This window comes from Somniosus microcephalus, chromosome 21, assembly GCF_052327205.1.
Source record: "Somniosus microcephalus isolate GS21.2 chromosome 21, FLI_Smic_1.0, whole genome shotgun sequence".
Classification (NCBI taxonomy): domain Eukaryota; kingdom Metazoa; phylum Chordata; class Chondrichthyes; order Squaliformes; family Somniosidae; genus Somniosus; species Somniosus microcephalus.
The window spans coordinates 23,281,174-23,294,680 of record NC_141007.1 but is presented as its reverse complement, the minus strand read 5'-3'; the positions used below and the strand labels follow the sequence as shown (position 1 = coordinate 23,294,680).

At 50.4% G+C, this 13,507-nt stretch overlaps 1 protein-coding gene across 1 annotated transcript in view; it reads right to left on the bottom strand.

The window, feature by feature from the left end:
- Window positions 1-1,531: 1,531 nt before the first annotated feature.
- The window catches only part of cacna1g (calcium channel, voltage-dependent, T type, alpha 1G subunit), a 372,735-nt gene continuing 360,759 nt past the window's right edge, over window positions 1,532-13,507 (bottom strand). The window contains exon 36 of the mRNA XM_085963330.1: window positions 1,532-2,982. Coding sequence (XP_085819456.1) covers window positions 2,131-2,982 — 852 coding nt within the window. The 3' untranslated portion in view covers window positions 1,532-2,130. The remainder of the gene's footprint in view (window positions 2,983-13,507) is intronic.

The following is a 13,507-nucleotide window of genomic DNA, read 5'->3' as shown; positions in this document are numbered from 1 at the left end:
CCATCTGTAGTATCAGGATTCATTAACACTCCTACAAAATGCATGGTATCATTTCAATATGGCCTCGTCTGCTTTTGATGAGATGACCCAGAACTTAAGACCTTGACAGGTGCAGTCAATGTGGCCTAAGCTGTCAATATTAAAGGCCTTTGGATTTCCATTCCCCTTGTCCCACCATTTAGAAGAATTTTTGCCTGACTTCCACTGATGGCTTCAACGTTTAACCTTAGACTCCCTGCAGGGCATGTACAGTGTGGCTGAATTTGCTGTGGGAAAGTATCCAGCAATGTATTTCTCTGAGAGATTCAGAGTCAGGGACCATATATCTGGTACTATATAGATCACTTACAAAAAGAATGGTAATTATTGGATGCTTTCTTAAATTGGGCAAAAGAAATGATCTTCATCAAAAAGGTTGATTCCCTGTCTGGAATTAATTGGATGACCAATCAGCACGGGTCCAAGTTTTGACAGAAAGCAGTAAAAATCCGATTTGATATTGGAAAGATGGTAAATATTCAGGGTTCCATCACATCTGGAGATATGTGGGAAGAGTTGCCTGAAAGAGATGCCATTTCCTACAGTATTATAGAACAGTACCATGCCTAACAAGAGGAACAGAAGGTTGAATTCAAGAAATAACGTCTTTTTTTAAAGTGGTGGGGATTTTTAAGGAGCAACCAGCCATGGTTGTCCCTGACAAACATTAAGCTTTGGGATTCCACTACCCCCCCACCCCCCCGACCCACCACCCGCCCTTCCCCTCCTTTATTATTGTGTTGCTATAACAACCCTGGACATGGAAAATAGCAAAATGTAATGATGCATGGTAACTGGTAATACAGTTTCCAGTGTGCAGAAGATGCCAGGTCAGGTAATTTATTGATTCGGGATGACTATTTGAAACTTTAAAAAAAACCTTTGCTTAAGCGTATGGGGTTGTGACATTTTGCAGTGATTAACTGACTGGAATCTTTCAATATATTTAACACAAGTTCTAGCTGTCATTTATCTTTGGCCACATCATGGCACCATCCCTGGACTCTTGTTACAAACATATATTACTTCACAATAAAGTCTATATGAACTGAAATGAACCGCGTCCAGTTAAACAGCTAGAGAGCAACATTCAGTTCGGACAGCGTTTGCAGAATTATTCCTCAGAACCTAGGGAGTTGCCTGCAGCTGATATAGTTTCAGAAGTCACGGGTCGTTGGGAATTTAAAAATATAATGAAAATGGGACCAATTCACCAAACCTAACTGATGTGAGTAGTTATAGTTCGACCAATGTCCCAAGGAGCAAACCAATTGAAAAATAAAAATAAATAAGTAAAGATAACAGATCAGGAAATAAACATCAGAAACAGCAGTACCCGGCAACAGTGTAACCCATACAACAGCTACGGTATTAAAATCGTGTCTTGGTTACGCCATTTTTTAGAAATTGAGGTGACCTTACAGAGTCACGGTTACAGTGGAGTGCCATTTTTCGATACCAGGCAACCAATAATTTCAGTTAACCACACAGATTGAGTAAATATTGCCATTTATTTTATTTATAAATATTATTTTTTCTAAATATATTAATGGCTGGATCTTTGCTTTGTGGCTTTTGGAGAATAAAGAAAATGTCCAGACCAACTCAAGTGAATTCTGATAAAATGGGTGTCGATTAATATTATTTAATTAACATTTTGTTTAAAAAATAATAAATTCTCAGGATGTGGGCATCGCTGGCACAGCTGCCATTTATTGCCCATCCCTAGTTGCCCCAAACTGAGTTACAAAGCAAATCCTGGTATTTTGTTGAGGAAATATTACCACTCGGCATATTCCCTCCCAATTTCAAAAGAGAAAACCTTTCACGTTAAAAAAAAAGTGACGCTCCACTGTTCTGGACTACCTGGATCAATGGTCAGTCAGCCACCTGCTTGAGGGCAAGGCAGAGCCGCATTATGAGGGCTCCAGTAACCTTGGTTACAGATTGAATAGGGGGAGGGGGGTGGGGGTTAGTCGGGGGGGCTTGACCTCCAGTGCCAGTCAGAATGCAGAATCCTTCGATACTGTCAGGAAAGGATGAAAAAAAAATTTGTCTTTTTGGCAACATAAACAAATAAAACATTCTAGTTCAGTGGTCCGCCTCGGCCTGCTCCAAGGAAAAACTGGGAAGAGTCAGTAAATCCCTCGCCGGAGAAGGAGAGGTGGGCGTGCTTTCAGGAAGCAGTGGGTCCGCAAGGTCCACAGAGTCCTTGTGAGGGGTTGAGTCACAGGATGGAGCACGTCTTCTCAAACACATGTTGTCACTAGAGGACATTTGCCCGTGAGCACCTTGCATCGTGCTGTGGTGGTCCTCTGGCGGGTCTATTGAAATGCAGGGGGGGCTCATTTTCTGCTTTTGCCGTGCTGTCTGTAGACTGTCCAGTTCTGTCACTGCCTGGCCGATGGCACAACAGGACGACGAAGAGAAACGTTGCTGCGGGCTCGCTTCAACGGATGAGCAGATTTCAATTGAATGTCTCCGAGGGTCATCTAACCACGAGGTGGGCTTGGCCAAGAATCCTTGAGTGTCCACACTGTAGAACTTTTTGATGTCTCTCATCGTGAGGTTTCCTGTGCTGCTGCAGATTTTCGCGGGTAGCGGAGGGCACAGGGGAGGTTTGGAGGCTCTCTTGTTGCCGCTGTTGATCTGAGAGACTTCCTGGTCGGCCGAGTCAGGGAGTTCCCTGAAGGGGTTCCGAACGTGACGTGGTGAAGTTGTCACATAGTTAGTAATGTTGCATTGGTTACGGCTGTGCTGTTGGATATGGACACTGTGCCTGGTCGGTGCGTTGGGTGAGGCAGGCACTAACATCACAGATGGTTGCACAACAGACAGATGGGACACAGACACATTCAAGGATGATGGTTCGTTAGGCTGTATCTGCAAATTTTCCTTAGACTCCATACACAGTGGATCCAGAGAGTCATTTGTTACAGCGACCTAAGTTGGGTGTTAAAGTGTGGGGAGTGGGAGGAACAGAACAGGCCAAAGGAAGGTTAGTATGATTACAATTGTTAGATCTCTTTGGTGCTGTGGTAAATAATTAAAAAATATGCTTTTTGTGCAAAAATCATAACAAGAGCAGAAGATTCAATGCATAACACAGCCGTATCTAATTTAACTTGTGCTTGTCAGTACTGGTTAATGCACTAAATGAGCCAGTAATGATTAAATACAGGCAGTATACAATTCTATAATGAAGGTACCTCCGACAAAACTGACTAGAATTGAGGGATTTTGAACTTTCTAATGTTTGAAAAGTAGAGTAACTTTAATTTGGTATTTATGCTGTTGTAATATATTTCTCCTCACAGCCAGTGAGATTTTATATAGAACTTTCCCTATAGGGGATTAAATGAGGCTGTAAGAGGGCAGGTAGATTGCACGTGGGCTGCGGGAGGAGTGCCAGATTCAGTGGCCACTTCCTGTAGTGATGCCGGGGGTAATTTCCACCTTCCCGTTTGGGCGGAAGACTGGCGGAGTGGCTTTCCCGATTTTCCGGCAGGTTCTATGAAGGGCGGGCAATCCGTGCCGCCATTTTAGTGACCGAGGGTGAAGGTGAAAATTACCCTCCATCACCTTTCACTGAGGATGCAAGATTGAACAGAACAGCATACTTGCACAATAAATCAATGCTTTCCTGAAACCTTTTGGGCCTGAGAATTTGCATTCAGTGCAATTAGAGAGGCTAACTCATTAAGCTACCGCCTACCCCAGCTTCCACAACGTTCTCTGCCACCCAGTGTTATTGTAGCAATGGCCTCCAATTTTCTTGGGTTTTGTCGAGTCCGTGCCATTCCCAGGGTTTTCCAGTCTTAATTTTCCAAGGCTGTGTGCGTGAACATTAGGTGAGGAGACAATGGCCTGAGCTGGGTTGCACCTCATGTTTAAGTAGCTTGCTGACACTCACTGTCTAGGCTGACAGGAAGAAAACTAGCTCTCCGAGTAGAGCTGAAAAGGATCACGCTCGATAGCTCAAGCATTGTTGGTCTAACTTTGATCTGCAAATTTATTAATGTCTTCCTGTATTTTGTCGCAGTCCTCCACTGTATTAACTACAGCCCCCAACTTGGTGTCGTCCGTAATGAGATGTACAAGGGTCACTGGTATCATAGTGTCCACCACAATGGATGATAGGCCTGAACTTTTCATGACCCATCGTCTGCGCTGCTAATGGTCCTGGCTGACAAGATGAAAACATATGGGCCGGAATTTTCTGGAGGAGTGGAGAGAGGAAAGGATCGTGGGGGGGTGAGGCCAGCGATCGGGCTGTGCCGTTAAAAGGATCGGGCTGGTAGTCGGGCAGAGATGGGGGAGGGCGAGAGGATCGGGGATCAGGTCAGGGGAACCATTGGCAGGGTGGGGGGCGGGTGAGAGAAGATTGGGGCTGGTCACCGGAGGATCGTGGCTGGCCTCAGCATCATCGTTGGGGGGAGAAGGCCCGGGGGGTGGGGTGGGGAGGGAGGCCTGTGGGAGTGATCAGAGGCCGGGGGGGGGGGGGGGGTGGGCTGTGGGGGTGATCAGAGGCTGGGGGGGGGGGCCTGTGGGGGTGATCAGAGGCCCTGTAGATGGGTCGCCGATCGCAGTGGGTGGGCTAGTCAGGGACCCTGGATCCAGGAGGTAGGTATAAAGGCACTTACCTCCTGGATCCAGCAGTCCCTGTCTTGCTGTAACTGCTGGGTTTCACGAATTGTGTGATATACTAACTGCAGGTAATACTAGAGTTCTCTGATACAGGGTCTGAAACTCAATGTAGCTTCAGGTACTATACATAGATACATAGATACATAGAAGATAGGAGCAGGAGTAGGCCATTCGGCCCTTCGTGCCTGCTCCGCCATTTAATGAGATCATGGCTGATCCTTTAATTCAGTATCCCGTCCCCGCCTTCTCTCCGTAACCCTTAACCCCTTTTGCCCGTAGAAATATATCTAATTCCCTCTTAAATATATTTAATGAGCTGGCATACACTGCCCTCTGTGGCAATGAGTTCCACAGGTTCACCACTCTCTGAGTGAAGAAATTCCCCCTCATCTCTGTCCTAAATGGTTTAGCCCTTATCCTTAAATTATGTCCTCTAGTTCTGTTCTCACCCGCCAAGGGAAACATTCCTTCTGCATCCAGTCTGTCTAGACCTGTCAGAATTTTATACACTTCTATGAGGTCCCCTCTCAATCTTCTAAACTCCAGTGTGTACATCCCTAAACTACATAGTCTCTCCTCATAGGTCATTCCCGCCATTCCTGGTATCAGCCTGGTGAATCGCCGCTGCACCCCCTCCATGGCAAGAACATCCTTCCTCAGATGAGGCGACCAAAACTGTACACAGTACTCGAGGTGTGGTCTCACCAGTGCCCTGTACAGCTGCAGCAAGGTATCCCTGTTCCTGTATTCTAACCCTTTTGCTATGAAGGCCAGCATACCGTTTGCCTTCTTGACCGCCTGTTGCACCTGCATGCTCGCCTTCAGTGACTGGTGTACAAGAACACCCAGGTCTCTCTGTACTTCCCCCTCTCCCAATCTATTGCCATTTAAATAATAATTTGCCCTCCCGTTCCTGCACCCAAGGTGGATAACTTCGCACTTGTCCACATTATAGTGCATCTGCCATTTATCCGCCCAATCGCCCAGTCTGTCCAAATCGCTCTGGAGCTTCCTGGTCTCTTCCTCTGAGCCCACCCCCCCTCCTAGTTTAGTGTCGTCTGCAAATTTGGAAATGCTGCATCCGACTCCCTGATCCAGGTCATTAATGTAAATTGTGAACAGCTGGGGGCCCAGGACAGATCCCTGTGGTACCCCACTTGTTACTGCCTGCCATTCAGAAAATGAGCCGTTTATTCCAACTCTCTGTTTTCTATCTGACAGCCTATCTATTCTCGCATTACTTTTGTGGTAAACCACTGTTACCGTTCACAACCGTTCACTATTGTTACACTGTTGTTATCACTACACAAGGTTACCTCTTGCCACGCACGCTGTTATACCTAGGCATACCTCAGCTGACTCCGCCCATGGCTCCGCCTGCTTGCCCAGGTATAAAGGTGACCGCTTGGCTAGTATTCTTCCTTGTTGGAACCGATCACCCACGAGGGTGGGCTCTGTTATTTAGCCAATAAAAACCTATAGTTACTATCTTAACTCGTCGCTTTTCATGGAATGAATTGATAGGTACAGGTAGACTACCCTTTATCCGGACTTCCGAAAACCGAAACCCTCTAAAAACCGAAGGTTTTTTCGTTCAGCGTAAGTCGTGCGTACGAATGAAAAAACCTTCGGTTTTTAGAGGGTTCCGGTTTCGGAAGTTCGGATAAAGGGTAAGTCGTGCGCACGACCCCCCGCCGACCCCGCCGGCCCCGACAACCGCCGACCCCCCCGCAGACCCCGCCGGCCCCGACAACCGCCGACCCCGCCAGCCCCGACAACCGCCGACCGCCCCGCAGACCCCGCCGGCCCCGACAACCGCCGACCCCCCCGCAGACCCCGCCGGCCCCGACAACCGCCGACCCCGCCAGCCCCGACAACTGCCGACCCCCCCGCTTCAGAAAGAGCATGAAAATAACACAGGAGCCACAATATCCTAACGTCTCAGTGGACTTACCGATTCATATTTAGAGAAAGAAAGCCAGTGTTGTGACCTTAAGGCTGATGAGCAATTGAACTCACCCAATGGACCCCCGCCGACCCCGACTGACTTACGCTGAGCGTCAGCGTAAGTCGTGCGCACGACCCCCCGCCGACCCCCGCCGACCCACCTTCCGAAATCCGAAATTCTCCTTTATCCGAAACTCGGCTGGTCCCGAGGTTTTCGGATAAAGGATAGTCTACCTGTATATCAATTTTATTGGCTAAATTTTGAAATGAGTGGATCGGAGCAGCCAAACGACCAGCCAAACGGCCAGCTACAACAGCCACAGCAGCCGGCCTGGCTGCGAGCCCTCCGACCGCCGTACCTGGATCTAAACCCACAGGCAGCGAACTCAGCCCTCGACTTCGAACACTGGCTGAGCTGTTTCGAATCCTACCTGGGAGAATCCGGCGTGCCTCCGGGATCCAAACTAAGAGTTCTGACCGCCCAGGTGAGCCCTAAAGTATTTGCATTCATCCGGGACCTTGCTACATACGAGGACGCCCTCAACCTGCTAAAAGAGCAGTACCGGAGCCCTGTAAATTCTATGTATGCCAGACATCTCCTAAGATCCCGCTCGCAACAGCCAGGAGAGTCTGTAGATGAATTTTTACGGGCGCTACAAACACTCGGCAGGGACTATGACTTTAAAGCTGTAACGGCTGCAGAAAATACTGAAGGAAATATCCGCGATGCCTTCGTGAAAGGCCTTCGGTCCGACTACTCACGGCAAAGACTGCTCGAATCAAAGGACCTCGACTTGAATACAACTGCAGCCCTCGCTCGCTCTCTGGAAGTGGCCCATCGGGACCTCGAGGCGTACTCCAGGTACTGTGCTGCGCGACCCTGGGACTCGGGCCCGACTCCGGCTGCAATTCCCCTCGCACCGCCGCCCCCGGGACCCACCACGGCGTCGGTGTCCCGGAATCGATCGGGACCGCCACCCCCGGGACCCGCTGTGGCAGCGGACCTCCGCGATCGGGCTGCCAGCTGCTTCTTCTGTGGCCAGGCGAGACATCAAAGGGCGCGCTGCCCTGCAAGGAACGCGACCTGCTCCGGCTGCAAAAAGAAAGGCCACTTTGTAAACGCCTGCAGGGGGAAAGCCACAGACGCCAGCATTGCCTCATGTGAGTTGTGGGGGCGGCCATCTTTGATCAAGGCCACAGACGCCAGCATTGCCTCAGGTGGGTCATGGGGGCAGCCATCTTTGATCAAGGCCACAGACGCCAGCAGTGCCTCATGTGAGTTGTGGGGGCGGCCATCTTCTCCGCCATTTTGTCCAACTTCGTGGGGACCCGCGTCATGGGCGCCGCCATTTTGTTCGCCGCACTCGGCCGCCGTTTTGTCTCCAGACCTGACCACCGCCTCGCCTGCAGACTACAGCAGCTCGCTCAGCCATACACTGGCCTCCGTCACGCTTGACCAAGCTCTCCCGCATCATCTGTCCAAGTCCATGATGGACATCGAAGTAAACAGCCACGCCATGTCCTGCCTGTTCGACAGCGGAAGCACGGAGAGTTTTATTCATCCAGACACGGTGAGCTGCTACTCCCTCACTGTCCGGCCAGCACGCCATCGGATCTCGATGGCGGCGAAGTCCCATTCAACAGACATTAGCGGCTACTGTGTAGTGACCCTGTTGGTTAGGGGCACGGAATATAAAAATTTTAAACTTCTCGTCCTGCCCCAGCTCTGCGCTGCTGTCCTACTAGGGCTGGATTTCCAATGCCACCTTCAAAGTGTCACTTTGGCTTACGGTGGACCCCTCCCCCCACTCACAGTCTACAACCAGCAAATTTTAAACCGCCCACCGCGTACCACCTGCGGCCTCTCCACCCTCAAAGTCCCGCCCCCCTCCTTGTTCGCTAACCTCACCCGTGACTGTAAACCCGTCACTACCAAGAGCAGGCGGTACAGCGCCGGGGGCAGAGCTTTTATTAGCTCTGAGGTGCAGTGACTCCTGAAGGAGGGCATCATCGAGGGGAGCACCAGCCCCTGGCGTGCCCAGGTCGTAGTCGTTAAGACCGGCGATAAACACCGCCTGGTCATCGACTACAGCCAAACCATAAACCGGTACACCCAGCTGGACGCATACCCCCTTCCCCGCATATCTGATATAGTCAACCAGATTGCACAGTACCGGGTATTCTCCACCATCGACCTCAAGTCAGCCTATCACCAACTCCCTATCCGCCCTGAGGACCGCCAGTGTACCGCCTTCGAGGCGAACGGCCGCCTCTACCACTTCCTTAGGGTTCCCTTCGGCGTCACCAACGGAGTCTCGGTCTTCCAAAGGGAGACCAGAACGCGCTTCAGGCCACGTTCCCTTATCTAGATAACGTCACCATCTGCGGCCGCGACCAGCAGGACCATGATGTTAATCTGGAGAAATTCCTCCGTACGGCCCAACGGCTGAATCTCACTTACAATAAGGATAAATGTGTATTTAATACCTCGCGCCTGGCCATCCTTGGCTGCGTAGTAGAGAACGGAGTCATCGGCCCCGACCCCGAAAGAATGCGCCCCCTCATGGAGCTTCCCCTCCCCCACTGTCCAAAGGCGCTGAAGAGAACCCTGGGGCTCTTCGCTTACTATGCCCAATGGGTGCCGAATTATGCGGACAAAGCCAGACCCCTCATGAAGTCCACCTCCTTCCCCCTGACAGCAGAAGCAGGCGCAGCCTTCTCCCTCATAAAAGGAGACATTGCGAAGGCCACAATGCACGCTGTGGATGAGTCCATCCCTTTCCAAGTGGAGAGCGATGCCTCCGACTTCGCCCTAGCGGCAACCCTTAACCAGGCGGGGAGACCTGTGGCCTTCTTCTCAAGGACCCTCCAGGGCCCTGAGATCCAACACTCATCTGTCGAGAAGGAGGCCCAGGCGATTGTGGAGGCGGTACGACGCTGGAGGCATTACCTGGCAGGCAAACGATTTACCCTCCTCACCGACCAGCGTTCGATTGCTTTTATGTTTAATAACAAGCTGAAGGGCAAAATCAAGAACGACAAGATCTTAAGGTGGAGAATTGAGCTCTCCACCTACGATTACGATATCTTGTACCGGCCTGGTAAACTCAATGACCCCCCGGATGCTCTATCACGAAGTACTTGCGCAAACGCGCAAGTTGATAGACTACGGACCCTCCACAACGACCTCTGCCACCCCGGGGTCACCAGACTTTACCACTTCATTAAGGCCCACAACCTGCCATACTCCATCGAGGAGGTCAGGACCATGACCAGGAACTGCCAAACCTGTGCCGAATGCAAACCGCATTTCTATAGGCCGGACAGAGCAAGCCTGATCAAGGCCACCCGCCCCTTCGAGCGCTTGAGCATCGATTTTAAGGGGCCCCTCCCGTCCTCTGACCGTAATGTGTACTTCCTCAACATTATTGACGAGTACTCCCGTTTCCCCTTTGCCATCCCCTGCCCAGACATGACTAGTACCACGGTCATCAAATGCCCGAATGACCTCTTCGCCTTGTTCGGGTTCCCGAACTATATACATAGCGACCGGGGCGCATCCTTCATGAGCGAGGAACTTCGCCAGTTCCTGCTCGCGAGAGGTATTGCTGCGAGCAGGACCACCAGCTACAACCTCCGGGGGAGCGGCCAGGTGGAAAGATAAAACGCGACAGTTTGGAAGGCCGTCCTCTTAGCCCTAAAGTCTAAGGGCCTCCCAATCTCTCGCTGGCAGGAAGTCCTCCCGGCAGCACTCCATTCCATCCAGTCACTGCTTTGCACTGCCATTAACGCCACCCCCCATGAACGAATGTTTGTTTTCCCCAGGAAGTCGACTACGGGAACCTCGCTACCAACATGGCTGACCTCTCCGGGGCCCGTCTTGCTGCGGAAGCACGTGAGGGCCCATAAAATGGACCCCCTGGTCGAGAGGGTGGACCTCCTGCACGCCAACCCCCAGTACGCCTATGTGGCATACCCAGACGGGCGGGAGGACACTGTCTCCTTGCGAGACCTCGCACCCTCGGGCACCCCTGAGATACCACCGTTACCCCCCACCACTCCCCCAAATCCAGCTCCTGTAGACGGCATGCCGGAACCCCAGGAGCCTTCGTCGACCACGCAGACACCAGCATTAACATCGGATACTGCACCACCGCCGCCGCTGCTGCGCCGATCAGAAAGGCTTACGAGGCCTCCTGAGAGACTGACATACATGAACTGGTAGTACACTTCACCCCGCCGGACTCAATTTAAACAAGGGGTGAATGTGGTAAACCACTGTTACCGTTCACAACCGTTCACTATTGTTACACTGTTGTTATCACTGTTTACACTGTTGTTATCACTACACAAGGTTACCTCTTGCCACGCACGCTGTTATACCTAGGCATACCTCAGCTGACTCCGCCCATGGCTCCGCCTGCTTGCCCAGGTATAAAGGTGACCGCTTGGCTAGTATTCTTCCTTGTTGGAACCGATCACCCACGAGGGTGGGCTCTGTTATTTAGCCAATAAAAACCTATAGTTACTATCTTAACTCGTCGCTTTTCATGGAATGAATTGATAGGTATATCAACTTTTACTTTCAATCATCAGAAAATCTCCAAATCAAACTGACTACTGGAATGCATGATAAATGCATAGTAACAAATCATCGCCATGCATACTGTCACTGATAGCAGGTACCGCTCGATGAACTGTCATTTCACGTGGCCTCTCTACTCCATTGGTCTCAATAGTTGACAAGGCAATCTCCAATAACTTCCTTGTATTCCTCACCTGTATCCCTCTACCTTCTTCCAACTACCTGCCCCGGATAAAAATCTCTCCCAAGTCATTTACAATTGCACTTTTAAACTCTCAACTGCCTAGTCTTTGGCCTTCCATTCGCCATGATACTTCTGCAGCCTTTGATCTACTCAACCTCATCTCCCTTACCTCCACCTTTGATGGCCTTGTCCCAAATAAAATCTTTACTCTCTCCCATCCTCGTTGTTCTGCCTGGTCTGGCCTCCATCTTCGCTCCTTCCAAGTCCAAGCGACATAGACTTGAGCGTATCAAGATATTAAGGGGAACAGATAGGGTAGATAGAGAGAAACTGTTTCCGCTGGTTGAGGAGTCTAGGACTAGGGGACATAGCCTAAAAATTAGAACCAGACCGTTCAGGAGTGAAGTTAGGAAACACTTCTACACACAAAGGGTGGTAGAAGTTTGGAACTCCCTTCCGCAAACAGCAGTTGATGCTAGATCAATTGTTAATATTACATCTGAGATTGATAGATTTCTGTTAACCAAAGGTATTAAGGGATATGGGCCAAAGGTGAGTATCGGGAGTTTGGTCACAGATCAGCCATGATCTCATTGAATGGCAGAACAGGCTCGAGGGGGCTGAATGGTCTACTCCTGTTCCTATGTATCTTGTGCAAAACTGGTTTAGCCATCCATCACCATATTTGGCTGGGCCATATCAAGCATTATTGGGCCAGAGCCACCCACTGTCCCAGAATAATCCGAGAGAGCAATGATAATCCTAGACTTCTTTTCTCTACTACCAACTTTAAACTCCTCTCGCATCCAACAAGTGCGAGGAGCTCATGGACCTCTGCCAGTAAGATTGAGACCATCCATCAATAAGATTGAGACCATCCATCAATAAGATTGAGACCATCCATCAATAAGATTGAGACCATCCATCAATAAGATTGAGACCATCCATTCAGCTGCCTCTGCTGCATCCCTCCTTTCCTTTTGCCCACCAAGCCAAACCTCCTCCCCAGACTCCCCTCTGCCCTAGTCCTGGTCCCGCATCTTTTTTCTAGTTTCTCTTCTATCTCACCTCATGACCTCGCCAAGCTCATCTTGTCCATGAGGCCCAGCTCCCTTGGACTCGTTCCCAAAGCCATCACCTTCAGCCCCCGCCACAAACTCTGTACCAATACAACCATTCCCCTGCCTGGCCACCCCCTCAAGTTAAAGCAGACTGGTCAAAACCTCAGTGTCTTATTCAACCCCAAGCTGAGCTTCTGACTCCATATACACTCCATCCTAAGAACCGCCTCCCTCCACCTCTGTAACATCGCCCGCCTCCACCTCTGTAACATCGCCCGCCCCCACCTCTGTAACATCGCCCGCCTCCACCTCTGCTTCAGCACATTGGTGGATGAAACTCTCATCCATGCCTTTGTCACCTCCAGACCAAAAAATTCCAGTGCTCCCCTGGCAGGCTTCCCATCCTCTATGCCGTGTAAACTTCAGCCCATTAAAAAACCTGTGCTGCCTATATTTTATGCCGCAACAAGTCCCGTTGATCCAGCACTCCTGTCCTTGCTGACTTATATTGGCTTCTGGTCCTCCAACGCCTCCAAATTAAAATTCTGAAGGGGCAGGGCTGTGAAGGTAAAAGGGCTGATTTTCCTTTTCTATGCAGCCGTGGAGCACTCAGTTCCAAAATGGGGAAGAAGAGACAAGGGCCTGTTACAATGAGTCTTCACTCTTGTACGTTAGCCAGGGATTTCCAGGGGATCGCTAAGGGTGTGCAGAGCGCTTACACTCCAACAAGTTCCATCATGTAATGAGGTGGAAGGGGCCATAACTTCCCCATCGGCCTCATTTTCCTCACCCAACACTGAAGGGGTGCCCATTTTGAGGGGCGCCCAGAAGACTGTAGACCCCGTGCCCAGAGTTGAGGATCTAGGAAGGGAAGACAAGAAAAAGATGGAAGCTGGAAAAAGCTTTCTTTATTAGGTACTGGCCATCATCCTCAGGTGTGGCGGCCATTCTGGTTGCTGTTTTGGGCAGCTATTACTGCTGCTGCAGGCCTCTCGGGCTGGATTTAAGTCCCACTGTTTCCAAGTGCAAGACCTTGCCGTGGGC